Below are 14,211 nucleotides of genomic sequence, written 5' to 3'. Positions count from 1 at the left end.
CGGAAATTTACAATTTGCATACTCTCTCATGATTGTCATTTTGTGTGCTCTTCAGCTAGTACCATAACCTAGTCAGAGTTGGATAGTCAAGTCGGCTTAGACTGATAAATCCAAAAAATGCACTGATGTGGCAAATGAACAGACTGCTGATAAGAGGTAGTGTCGAACATCCGCGAGCAGAACTACACAATCCATGTTTATTTTTACTCTGCGTGCATTCTTAATAAATATGCGGCAGTATGATAATTGGGGGGACTTGAAAAATTTTGATCATAGAGAAAGGGAAACTTCAAATTTTTTGAGAGTATTGAGGGGGTCTGAAAAGAATTATATTTCAATCACGATTCCTCAGACCCCCCCCCCCACTCTTTTTTGTGAATGCAACCCGATTGCGTAAAATGCATCATATCATACCAGCCACGAATGAACATGCGCCTGTATCACTGTGGCTTGAAGTTGAAGGCCACCTACTGGTATATGGTATGGTGCCGCTGTCAGAAACCTGACGAAGATGGTACTATAGATGTGTGTCCTCATCCCCTAAATTTTTACATAAAGATCTGGTTTTATACAAGTTGTTAGAAACCATACTTTCGAAAAATGCCATTCTTATTTTACGGGATGTTTTCAAATATTAGAATAAAAAGAAAACAACGTTTGTTCTTGCAAATGGACACGCTCCCGTTGTACCATGGCGGTAATAAGAGCGAGTGTGTTATTCACAGTACCAAAATTCGAACTAGACATCGAACCGTTTCCGAGCAATACCGAATCTTGCCGAATATATTGCGGGGCTTCCAAAATGGCGGACATCCCCGACGAAGAGTTGACCATCGGCGGCAAGCGCATCGAAACCCTGAGAGTCGTTGACCTGAAGGCAGAGCTCAAGAAGCGTGGATTATCCAACAGTGGAACGAAGAATCAGCTTATAAAGCGATTAAAAACGGTTGGTTTTGCTGTCTCTGTGCTAAATTGATACTGCTGCTCGTGATGGGACCTGACCAGGTTACACGCTTCTCGGCGTACGCTGTGTAGTATTTAGATTTCAGTAAAACCTACCCATCGATCATATTAAGTTGTCATTAACGACCTATATTACACACAGTTGAAAAGGAGAAGCTGAAAACACCAGGTAGTCGATGGCTGCAATATAAGATGGACTGTTCAGGCCTCATTTGCTGCCTTTGACTTTCAACAACGATTATTCAGTGGAGTTGTGTGTATAAACCATACCGTACGTAAACATACAACGAACAACCACTAGGGACAATACATTTGCAAATACGGGTTTTTGCGGTTTGAGGTTGGAGCGTGGGTGTGCCTGAAATTACTGATACGTAAAACTGTATTAATCACATCGCACATAACAGTATGGCATGGAGGTAATAGTACACATGCAATGAAAGCATTTCCCCATACCTGCTGGTAAAACCGATGCTTTCTTCAATTTCGAATCAACCTATTGAATCGTGGCCTGACAATTTACATGTATGATGTATGTGAAATCATTGATATGTTTGTTGCTCCGTGGTAAAATATACGTTTATAATAAGTCACGCACACGAGCTGCATGATCATGCGTATCGTAATGAAAGAATACAGACAATATCTTAATAAATAACAATCTTGTCCTGTCTCTGAGACAAATTGAGACACAGGTCTGAAATTCACATATGACACAATGAGACTGAAGGTCAGATATACTGAGGTGAATGAATACACATGATACATGGAGACTGCAGACTTTGGTTAAGTCAGATTGTAGGAAAGTGTACACATTTTACTGCACACAGTTCTATATATCATGAATGTGAATCTATACTTTGTAACATTTCATTGGTTTCATTATACTCTGGGCAGAGCTGGGCTCTGGTAAAAGGCGCAGCCAGTAATGACACACATCCTGCCACACAGAGCTAATATAAACAATTACCAGTTTGAATCTGTGAAACGTATGCTTCAGTTTTGAGCAACATGCAAAGTGCCTCTGACGAAAATCCATTTGATTTCAGAAGTCATTAAGGTACTTCCCATCAACAGTGTGAATGTGTATTTTTCAAGTATCAAAGTTTTCACATGTTGAGCTTGGTGATAGATTTACTGATATCAGTAATTCTATCACAAAGCTATATTTTATGTATCCGATGATATCAGTAAATCTATCATTGGATACATAAAATATAGCTTTGTAATATATTTACTGATATCATCAGATACTATTACATAAAATATAGAGTCAGCAATCTAATTTTCAAGAAGAGGATTAAGGTGGTTGGAAAGGCTATTTTTGCACCAATTCTTTTCTCAGAGTTAATGTCAAGTTTCAAGTGTTAGAATCAAGATATTTAGTTCAAATTTTCAGGATAACTCCCTTAGTTAATATTTTCTCCAAAGAATATAAAAATTGTATATTTGCAGCCATGATTTTGAAATATGACACCAGTAAATATTAAAATTTAATTTTTCATATTTTTTTTACATATTTGAATTTAATAATAATTGGATAGTATTAATATTACCAAATTAGTTATAAATATGTTGAGACTATTTATTGTAAGATTTGTACGGCAGGATTTGTAAATAAAATTTGTTTTTATGATTTTACATGATTTATATATCAAAAAATTATTAAAAATTCTTTCAAATTTCAAAATGTGATTTTTCAAAAAGTACTTCAAATACAGAAAAATTTTGCCGTACAAATCTTATCTGTAACCTTGTTAATAGGCTGTAAAAATTTCATGTCCATATCTCATTTCAAAGTTGGATTAAATTGGTATACAATTATGTAGGAAAACTGTTATTCTGTCAAAAATGTTGAAAACAAGCCATATTTGCACCCCTCCTCTGAAGTCATAGAGCAGTTTTTTTTTGGTTTATCTCACTTTTGACACCTCTTTGACACTCAAAGAATCTAAAAATGCATTTACAATAGCAGTCACTCACTCTGAATGCCAGCACCACCTTGTCAAACTTTCCTGAAAAACAGCAAATAATGACTTTCCCTTTTCAAACATTTTATTAACAGCTAGGGGACCTCTACCATAGTTAATACACTAAGGACTCCCCAACTTCTTATTTGGTCGTTTTTCAGAAGTTTTAACAGGCTATAACTCAGCAATGCCTTTGTGCCCAAATGTCTAGTTTTTTTTATTCCACAGAGAATGTTGACTACTTTTATATTTTAATAGTTTTGTTGAAATTTATAACTGACGCTCTAGCCTTTCCAACCACCTTAAGTGGGAGTTACATTCACAAAAACATTGCAGATTCTAAATATTACCATGTACCAATGTACTTGACATTTCACCTAGTATATAAAAAGATGTACACATATTCCTTTTGAAGCAGTGACAAAAGGTTACAAGTCACAATACCTAGACAGAATTCTAATAAAAGTACAACCAATGTGTGGGTAAATTCACAGATCAAAGTGTCTCTTATGTTTCATTTGATTAATACGTAAACTGTTCATTCAGTGCTTCTATCAGTGACTCAAAGAAAACCTTCAACAAAATTTATTCCTTTTTGTACAGAAAGATAACACATTGACATATTGAGGAAAATGATCTTTCAAAAGCTTAAATTTTTTCATGTATTTATGCATACTAATGACTAATTTACATTTAAGGGCTGATTAGAATCTTATTAATTATAAATCTTTTCAAATCTTCTCCCCAAAATTTTCAGTTTCAAGGTTAATGTATTTGAACAAGTATCTTGTTTTACACCAAATAATGATCACAAAGGAACACATGGTGTGTCATTATTATTACATCTCTTCATCAGATTTCATGTCAAATTGATTTTGATTCAAATTGCTTCTTTTCTTTCTTTTGCAGCAAGTAACTCTTGAAAAGTTACAAGAGGCATCACAGTCTGATGTTCTACCAAGTCAGAAAGTAAGTGTAACAATGCTTTTTTTATCTGAAGCTGAGTCTTCACAGCTTTTTCACCAATATGATGTCAAACTCAAAAAAAAAGTAGTATAATTAATATATATATAAAAGTATAATAGTTTAATACCACTTTTTAGTGATTCATCCTGAGTCAGGTTCCTCAAAAGGGAATTCAAGGGATGGGCCACCCCATTGAGCAATCTTTTCATATGTTAATAAGCATACAAAGGAATACATTTTCATAACAACAGAATATGCAAATTATGTATTGATGTACAAATTAGTCTCTGTCTGTTTTTCTAAGCTGTGGACAACACTGAGTGTGAGTGACACATTAACTAGCAAGGAAAGTTTTGAGCTGTCATTGCCAGAAGTCATTCTATACATGTAGATTTCATGGTTCTGTTGATGACATTACATGCTGTATTTACATATTCTGTAGATTGCAGCTGATGAGACGGTTGTTGCAAACAATTCATGTTGTATTTTACTCTTTGTATAGATTGCAGCTGATGAAACGGTTGGTGCAAATGAATTCATTCAGCAGTATCTGAAACAACAACAGGAACTTTTAGCTCAGCGAGAGAGTTTACAAGGTAAGTTTATTAAACTAGTAGAGTGTGAGATGCCCTGTACACTATGACATGCCCTGCACAGTGTGACATGCCCTGCACACTGTGACATGCCATGTACACTGTGACTTGCCATGTACACTGTGACTTGCCCTGTACAGTGTGACTTGCCCTGTACAGTGTGACTTGCTCTGTACAGTGTGACATGCCCTGTACACTGTTACTTGCTCTGTATAGTGTGACATGGCCCTACAGTATGACATGCCCTGTACACTGTGACATGCCCTGTACACTGTGACTTGCCTTGCACACTATAACATGCCCTGTACACTGTCACATACCCTGTATAGTGTGACATGCCCTGCACAATGTCACATATCCTGTACACTGTTATGTGTCCTTAATAACAAATTTGAACAGACTAGACTATTTGAAACAAATGTTCATTTCATACAAAAAGATAATTTGTGCCTTAAAACTACCTTCTGGTAAATTAGACTTTAATTACCAGTACATGTGATACACTCCATTGTTTCAGTGACAGCAGAAAGTCAGAACCATTGCTCTTCAAAATGAAGTACAATTTCTACTCTTAATCTGTTTTCAGCGGCTGCTGCGGCCCATCAAGCAGATGTAGAGCAGGCCAGAGAGAGGAAGGAAAGTGGCAGTGGTGGAGGTGATGGCAGCAGTGGTACAGGGTTTGGAATACCTGCTGCATTAGCAGACCAGGTAGAAGAGTTGAATGAATCACTCAGCAAACAGAAGTCTGTGGAGGAATTGAGCTTTGAAGATCAGGAGAAAGAAGACAGTAGCCATGGTGATGAAGAAAAAGAAAAAGAAGAGGAAGAAGAGAAAACTGGAGACAAAACAGACAAAGATGCTAAAGATATCCATGAAGAACAGGATAATGAGGGAAAGTGTGAAAGAAGTGAACCCGAAGTGAAAGTTGCTAAAGAGGAAGAACCTAAAGAACCAAAAGAGGAAGTAGCTCGGCAACAGAAAGATGAAGAAAGTGTCGTTGATGTCAAGAAGAAAGATGAGACAGAAGCGGTAGATGACCAGAGAAAACAAGAATCAAATCTTACAGAGACAGACAGAGCAGGACAAGAAAAACCACGACAAGGGGACAGAGATGCTACAAGTGACAAACAAGGAAAAGGTGGAGAAAAAGAGGGCCAGGAAGAGCCTGTGGATGATGCTGAGTCTGATAAAGAAATGCCAGAAGCTGAGAAAGAAACAAAAGGTGAGGATACAAGTCAGCAGCAGGTCAAAGTGCAGCAAGAAATGATCATTGAAGCTGACAAGACAAGCCAATATGAGGAGAGAGAGTTGAAAAAGGAAAAACCCAGACCAGAGGATGAAAAGATGGGGATGGATGATAAAAACGATGAAGACAGAAGACATGAAGAACAAGATGAGAGAACTGAAGAGGAAACAATGCAGAAAGCTGACAAAGAAAAAGAGAATGAAAATGACAGCGAGAGACGTGATAGAAAAGAAAAGTACAAAGAGGAGAGTGGCTCATCATCATCATCATCCAGATCCAATTCATCATCATCATCATCATCCAGTAGTTCTTCAGAATCAGAAGATGAGGAAAGAAATACCAAGAAAGCAAACAAGGTAACAAAATGCCTCTTTCTCTTCACAGCTGCTGCAGACTTTACTATACTGTAATGGTCATACCAGCATTGATATTCTTTCATCTGAATTAAGTGTCATAATCAGCAAGGTAGTCCATGCCAGAATCACGTCACTGTGTCAACATGTAGTCCTGTACACCGGAGAGAAAATTAAGATACAAGATGAAACAACTGCAAACTTTATTCACTATGTTAGCATGTAACATATTTTTTGTCCAAAATGTTTGCCTCAAAGCAAATACACACATTGGTAATTGTGACCTCAAACAGGTAGGTACAAATAAACTGTGCAGAAATAAGTTTCCAGTGTGTCTAGAATACACTGAAAACATAGATACATTACAACAGTATTTTGTTACTGCAGGAATGGCTTTACACATACTTTGGTACATGTCAGTAGAATGGTGTTATAACTATGGTACTAGACTGGCACAGCTTTGATATTCAATGCTGTGTGCAATCAACTTTGCACAGAATATGACAGACTGTTCTACTGGACGCATATTTTGTTGATGTTGAATATTCATGAGGTACGATGACATCGCTATAGCATCTTGAAAAACAAGGTCATGACAGGGTTTTGTCATCACCACAAATTCTTCAATGAAATTTTGCTCTTATGGTGTATAATTAATAATGAATTTGTTCAATATGGGTCATGGAGTGAACACCGATGGATATGGATGCCGTTACCTCAGTCATACCATCCATGTGTACTACTTGTTTGCATAAGTTGTCCTGAAAAGCCGGGACATTTGTGTAGATTAGGTTATGGTTCTGTGATCGAGTCCTTATAATGTCATCCTTACATCTGAAAACCAGAGATGGGAACTAGGCTGTAATGGTACCATACCTGTAACCGCCTGATATGATTGATTGCCCAGCCTTGCACTGTGGCAGGGTTGATGAAGGGATCACAGAGATTTTGTCACTGTAGACTGGCAGCATTGAACAGGTTTACCATGCGTAACCTTTTTTCACCCACAGCCCTGTCCATGGATTCACTCATTGCCCTGTCCATGGGTTCATCCATTGCCCTGTCCATGGGTTCACTCATTGCCCTGTCCATGGGTTCACCCATTGCCCTGTCCATGGGTTCATCCATTGCCCTGTCCATGGTTTCATCCATTGCCCTCTCCATGGGTTCACCCTCCTGTTTGAAAAACAATGGGAATGAATCAAAATGTAGTTTTGACAGGGTTACAACTGCATATCTTGTTTTCCCTTGTATATATGTTATCTAATTTCACACCTTGCAAGTCCCTGTTCTACCATTGAATTTTCAATGTGTAGAGCATTTTGCTCTCTGTTCAATCTTACAATTAGAGTATCAGGAATTAGCCTTTCTGACAAACTCACAACTCAAGTAAATGCAGATGGACAAAGTTGTCATATTAAAGATCATCATAATGATGGTTTCATCTCATATCTCCCCAAGGATTTGCACCATCTCTAGCTCTGACAGCAATTGCTTTGTCGTCATGACTCTGTTTGTATGACCTCATTGTACTTGCTAATTTAACAAATGAAAACAATAATGTTATTGGGTTTTGTATCAAAAGCTTCATTTTCAAAATACTTGTATGTTTCTGCAGTTACTACAAAAAACGAGATGGATGAACAGTCTCATATACATCACGTTTACCTTTTTGTACATCCGGCACAAGTTCTGTAGATAACATTGTAGATAAAAAGAACCGACTCATTTGAGTGTTTGGATACGGAGGTGCCGAAATACTTATCATGTTGATGATATCTAAACAGTTTGATGTCGGTCTATGTCAACACTCCAGGTAGACGAAACATGATACAATGAATGCAGACAAATGCTGATTAGGATTTTTGCGAGACACATGGATACATAGTGAGACTGTGAGAGGATTGAATGAAGCAGCAATTACCACATGTCAGACAGAAATGTCTTTGGAATACTGGTTTTTATTCTGTCATATGCAAGTTTTAATAAAAATACTTTTAATGAAAACACCGAGCCATGGATACCACACAACATATTGGCTTTCATGTATTGAGTTGAAGGGCATGCATTTTCTAAGAAGTAAAACTTGACAGACGTCTACGGTGACACTTCACTCCACTGTTTATTCTTGTGTGTCTATAAAAACAGCTTGGCATCAGTACGTCTTATGGTTAGCCAAAGTGCCTGAGTGCTGTCCTAATTAACTTTGGTCTCTACTATCAACACAACAAGTAATTTAGCACTCCCTTGTGTGGTCTACCCAGGCACTTAAATGAGTCGGTTCCTTTTTATCTACGATGTTATGTACAAAAACTTGTATGTTTCGTACAAAAAAGTAAACGTAATGTATATGAGACTGTTCATCCATCTCGGTTTTTGCTGTAGCTTAATTTGAAATTGTTCGCCATGCATCACACTGGTTGAATGTTAGTCAACAGAACAAGATAATTTTCAAATCTAACTGAAAATAACAAAAACATTGGTTTCTTTGACTTTATACATAAATTCAATGAAATTTCCAGCATTTTCACAATATACGTCGGAGATCTATTAGTGTAGAGCTTGTTACGTAAGTTCAATAAAATTCCCAGCATTTTCATGATGTGCATCTGAGATCTAGTAGTGTAGAGCTTTGTACTTAAGTTCAATAAAATTCCCAGTATTTTCATGATAGCGTCGGAGATCTAGTAGTGTTAGAGCATTGCTTGGGAGATCTGGTATTTCAGAGCATTGCTACTGTCTATAATTCAAGCTTTGATAGGTTCTTTGTAACCCTAATAAGTTCTGGGAGGGGATTGTTTTGGGTAACCTGTCTTCCATTATCGTGATATTTTTATGCTTAATCATTTTAAGTTGGCCATCTCAGCTAAAATCAAGTTCGGCTTTTATAAATTAATATGCATACAAGTCTACTTCTTGAGATTATGTCATACTTATTATTTTGATGTAGATTTTTGTTTTGATTACATTCACTAGTGTCATGGACAATCTCTTTACATCTTCCATTGAAAAATTGTAGTTTCGATTTCAAACCACCATGCCAAGATTTTGCACCAAAGAAACCAGCTGTGAGATAAATATGTAAAATCTAAAACTTTCAGACAAAGCACTTGCTATTCTGAAATTGCACACATTTGAAAAGTGCTGTACTTTGTTTTAGGATAAAAATTACACAAGGTTTTTCTTTGTCAAAATAGGAAAGTGTAAATATGAAACCTGCAGGCTTGGCCAGAGCATTTGTGAGTGTCTTATTGTTTTTTTCTGTAGTGCTATGAATTTTGTCATGTCAACATAGTATCTGGTCTTTTCTCTTTGTTTTTTTCTTCCTTTTTTCAAAAGAATCATATAATCATACGTAGCTGCATTACATTCATAAATTATTATACTGAGTTTCAAACTCTTCTTTTAAAAAGATTACAAAACATGAAGTCACAGCCTGAGAATGCACAAATTATAAATCCAGAGTGTGTAAGATTTTAGCGCCTGGCTCCCGTAAGTTCATCTCCATAAATTTCCAGAGAATGTTTATATCATTTCGAAGAAAAATTATTTTGACACTGTCCTCAAGAGGAACATTCACGCCATTTCCTAGGGCTCTGTAAATCTTTGTTAGGCTAAAGGGTCTTACTAAGTAGGGACCTCTGGGTAATTTCTGTACTTTTTTGAAGAAGTTAGAGGGTACTGTCCGAGCTTGTAGACATGATGTCACACGTGAACCCGTGAATATTAAATATACAAGTACAAATTTTGACGTTTGTCGTGCGTCGCCACGTTTCATGGATGCTGTCGAGTAAAACCGTTTGACTCTATTTTATTCCCGACGTAGATATAGTTCGAGTTGTGGCGGTAGACTTAGCTTCTATTCTAGAAGCTTCACCATTTAATTCAAGGACATGGGATTGGGAAGTAAGGTAACACTGATTTTGAAGTGAACGTAGTCTTTTTCATGGATGTTCCTGTTTTCTCAAAGCTGCTCGGTCGCAACACCAAGATATGTACAGATTGTTTGTGATCTAAATGTTTCAGAATGCTGGTCGAATTCCATTGCGAACATGCATTGTAGACATCCATAAAGTCCCTAACCCTAATTTCAACACCAGACGGTTTTAGGATGTGCATGGTTACACGGGTCTCGTTTTCTGTCTGCAGGATAATGAGAACGACGTCAGAGGAAGTGGAAGCGAGGGGACGAGAGAGAGCAGATCAAGGTCACAGTCTCGTTCAAGGTCAAGATCAAATAGCCCGGAAAGACAACCACACGAAGAAAGCTACCACACTGCACCAGAACACGAGATGTCCATGGAGGAGAATAAAGACAGCAACGTAAGACAGCAAGATGATCCCAAACCAAAGTAAGTAGCATAATTAAAATACTTGGAAGATATTATTTTTGCTGTAACCAGTTGCGATAGTTTTGTTACATTCTGTGCTTACATTGAAGTTGTCAATTTGCATTTTCGTTTTTCTGTGTGAACATGCATGACTACATAACAAGATCTAAACCAGTTGACACACATATATCACAATCTACAGTGTTTTTGCTAAAGTTTGAGTACGTAGGTCAATGGTTTTGGAACCCTGGTACCATTTCTGTATTCCCTAATCTCATTGCATTAATATTCTGAAGGAACCCTGATACCATGACAAGGAAACCCCAGTAACCACTGACCCTACATCGTTGCTTTCTCAACTGAAAAGTTACACAAAAAGGACATTGATGATTTTAACGGCCATGTTATTGCAAAAAAATTATGTTCATGTATTCATTTTCAATTCAACAAAGAGACTCCTATTCCCCTGCCAATCTTGAATTTCTTTGTGTAGATGTGTTTCCTTGGCAGTGACCCCCCTGCTCTTCTAATCCACTACAGCTTGAAGATAATCCTTTTTAATTCTCCCAAAGGAATGTGCCCCTTTAAAAAATTCAGGTGTGCATCGGTGCTTAAGATTTTTTTTTTCCAAATGTTATGTTTGTAAATTGCCAGGTAAAACAAGAAGTACTGATATTGTGTCACAACCTCAAATAAATTCAGCTGTTTAGGTAGAAACTGAACAATCTAAATGGTAAATGTAGCCAATAAGTTTGCGGTAAATTATTGCTTTTTTTGGTAGACCCTACTTGGGTTTTGTCATATAATCGTTAAATGTATATTATGGTACATGTACAAGTAGCCATTATTGTAATGTTTGTTAGCATTCAAATTCCAAAAAGAACCATTGCCCAGCACTGTAGATGATGGACCCTGTGATAAAATCAGTTCAAAGTGCAAGCAGGCAGCTATGTGACCTCATTCAAGTCATTATAATTGTACATAAGATTGGTAATAAATCACTTGTTGAGTTACGGAAGTGTGCCTACTTCACATTTGTACATTTAGTGTGCCAAAGGGTATCAACAGAGCGTCAGGTGTATCAGGGGATTTTAAAACAATTCCAACTTCCTTCACTTTTTAACCCACTAATCAGGGCTAGTCATTATTATACAGTAAGTGTCAGTAAGGACAATGCATCTCAGTGAGAATCATACATGTAATTTGAATTGGCACATATGTCATTTTTTATGCCCATGATACTATTACAAATTTACTGTAAATTTTCCCAACACACATGGTACATACTGGTACTAGTGGCAGTGTCATGATGGAGGGAAGTGTGTTGAAATGTGTATGTTTCAGTTAACAGCTCAATCCCCCAGTATTCTCAGGATCTTCCAGTTATTGTAACTGTGAACAGTGTAATATGATTATCAATACAATTCTTAGTACTTTATATACAAGTTTGCCTCCCAAGTAAGTCTTAAATGTCTCGGGCAATTTAGGTTCTACTCCGGAATAAAAAGGACGCGATGCATACGCCGTTCTACATACTCAGTACGCCCAAATAATCACGTGATGCCGGTACAAACAAACCCACATGTGTACTGAACGCGTATGGAAATACACGTACGTCTGTGCGCGTTTGCGCACATGGCTTTGTTTGTACCGTGGTCGATTCGAATTCCGGGTTTGGCCAATTTAGGTGATCAATCATATTTTCAACATGGTGGATTTCAACAGGTCAACGCAAAACATTACAGAAGCCAAAGTAAAGTTTTAGGTCATACAGCAATTTCACCCCAGAAATGCCTAAAAATATAAGAAGATACAGGAGTTTTTCTAGTTTCACAGACAAACATAACTTTTTGCCATGATAATGTTTGCATTTGTGTTTAAAGTATTTATCAGATTACAATCTAGCAGTGGTGAGAAGTTGGCTTTTTACCCATAATGCAATTCAGTACCATGCAGCTTGACCCCATAGCACAAGACAAAAGCTATTTCAGGTAGTGCGAATTAGCAGTAACAATAAACAGGGCTCGAAATACTTTTTTTCAACCACCTGTCCACTGGACAAGTCAAAATAAAAAGTACCTGTCCCAGTGAGAAAAGTACCTGTCCAAAATGGCATAATTTATTCTAAGAAACTATACTAGTTTCAATTCAATTCAACAAACTCATGCCTGTATCATATGCAAACTGGCGTAACAGCGGTGTCGAGATAGCCCTGAGAATCTCCCAATCTAAGAGATTTTTGAGACGTGACCTTAGATAAATCAATATGGCTGCCTCCTGTAAACAGTGATTAGATATTATCGAATTTTCTTTTACTTTTTTTCTGACAGGTAAATATCCAAATAATGATTTTCAAAATTGTAAAAGGTATATACAGGGTTTTACATGACGCGCATTTCTGCGTCCTTTACGCATAAAACCGGACGCAGGACCCCTCAAAAACTAAACCACGCGTCCCTTGGGACGCAGCAATATCTGTTGCTGGTGTACACCTTGCGAAGCTGCTGAACACGTAAAACACATCCCAGTAAACCTTACCGACCCCGTACTTTAACCCTTAAAGTGCCGCGTCGGTTTATAAACCGACACGGCATTCTCGCTCTCAGCGCCACGTCGGTATATAAACCGACAGTGCACTAGTGATTGCGTTCTATGCTTATGCCTAACTTAGCTATGCATTGCCGAACTCAGCCAGAAGGAGGGTATTCCTGACCTTTGAACCCAGTTTAGTACCATATAAGGACTAAAATAATGACATCATGCAGCCTAACGATCGAAAATTCCAGTAATTTATGCGAACTTTCTTCAAAAGAGGTCAGCGGTTTTCATGAATATTTAATCAGGTCTGCAGTTTCACCCGTACGCGGATACGGCCATGCCACAGTGCATTGAACGAAACACGTACGTACGTTTTGAAAGCTTTACCATGCCGTAGACACGGAAGACAACTATATTATGCCAAGCTACTGCCCTCTGGGTGATAGAAATGATAGATTTTACAGTTTTTTTGAGAATATTTTATGGAAAAATGACGCGATTTGGTGACCAAATCGATCGCGATAGTGAACTTCGAACGTATCCGGCGGCCAAGATGGCGGCACTGTGTGATGCCTAACTCTCGACATGGAACCCGAGGTTAAGGTTTTCGAAGTCCAAAACATGCAAGATTGAGAAATTTGTAAGGATTCGGTTAAATTGAAGTGTATTTTGTGAATTTTCAAGCGTTTGACTGCCAAAAAGCCCCTTTAAACTGTTGATATTTGACCTCCGGCCGTCCTGAAGCGAGACGGCCATAACAGTCGACCCGGTTTGTAAATGAAATGTAGTTGTTCTGAACTGTTGACATTGCGAGACATTTCCTACGTGTTACGCATTTTTTTAACTGAAATAAACCGGACATGAAACTTTTTTCTCGATACTTAGTGGTTTCTTTCCATTTTGTGGCGGATTTTGTGGCGTGCTTGTCAAAAAATGTGATCAAACTTGGCGAACGGATTGACTAGTATGTATGGTAGTACGAGTCCGTGACTCGATAAGCCACACATAGTTACACACGCGTACGTGAATTAAACTAATGTAAGTTGGGTCAAACACCAAAATTAATCGATAAAAAGGTTAGTGAAATGTGTTTTTTGTCTTCAACTCTTCATTATAGTTATACAGGCGGTTCAAACTATACAGAGTCAGTTGAATATGCCCTATAGTTGTGTGCATGTGTTGCACAATAGTTACCCCTCCATGTACAATATGGAACCTTGTTGTCTCTGTGTATGCAAATTAATACTAATT

The 14,211-nt window shown here is 37.6% G+C and overlaps 1 protein-coding gene across 1 annotated transcript in view; it reads left to right on the top strand.

The window, feature by feature from the left end:
• Nucleotides 1-759: 759 nt before the first annotated feature.
• Nucleotides 760-14,211, top strand: part of LOC139117864 (apoptotic chromatin condensation inducer in the nucleus-like) — a 29,655-nt gene continuing 16,203 nt past the window's right edge. Inside the window, exons 1-5 of the mRNA XM_070681098.1 lie at nucleotides 760-946; nucleotides 3,843-3,902; nucleotides 4,402-4,495; nucleotides 5,079-6,094; nucleotides 10,241-10,443. Coding sequence (XP_070537199.1) covers nucleotides 803-946; nucleotides 3,843-3,902; nucleotides 4,402-4,495; nucleotides 5,079-6,094; nucleotides 10,241-10,443 — 1,517 coding nt within the window. The 5' untranslated portion in view covers nucleotides 760-802. The remainder of the gene's footprint in view (nucleotides 947-3,842; nucleotides 3,903-4,401; nucleotides 4,496-5,078; nucleotides 6,095-10,240; nucleotides 10,444-14,211) is intronic.

This window comes from Ptychodera flava, chromosome 18, assembly GCF_041260155.1.
Source record: "Ptychodera flava strain L36383 chromosome 18, AS_Pfla_20210202, whole genome shotgun sequence".
In the NCBI taxonomy this organism is placed as follows: Eukaryota; Metazoa; Hemichordata; class Enteropneusta; family Ptychoderidae; genus Ptychodera; species Ptychodera flava.
The sequence above is the reverse complement of the archived record's forward strand: the minus strand, read 5'-3'. Positions and strand labels throughout refer to the sequence as shown.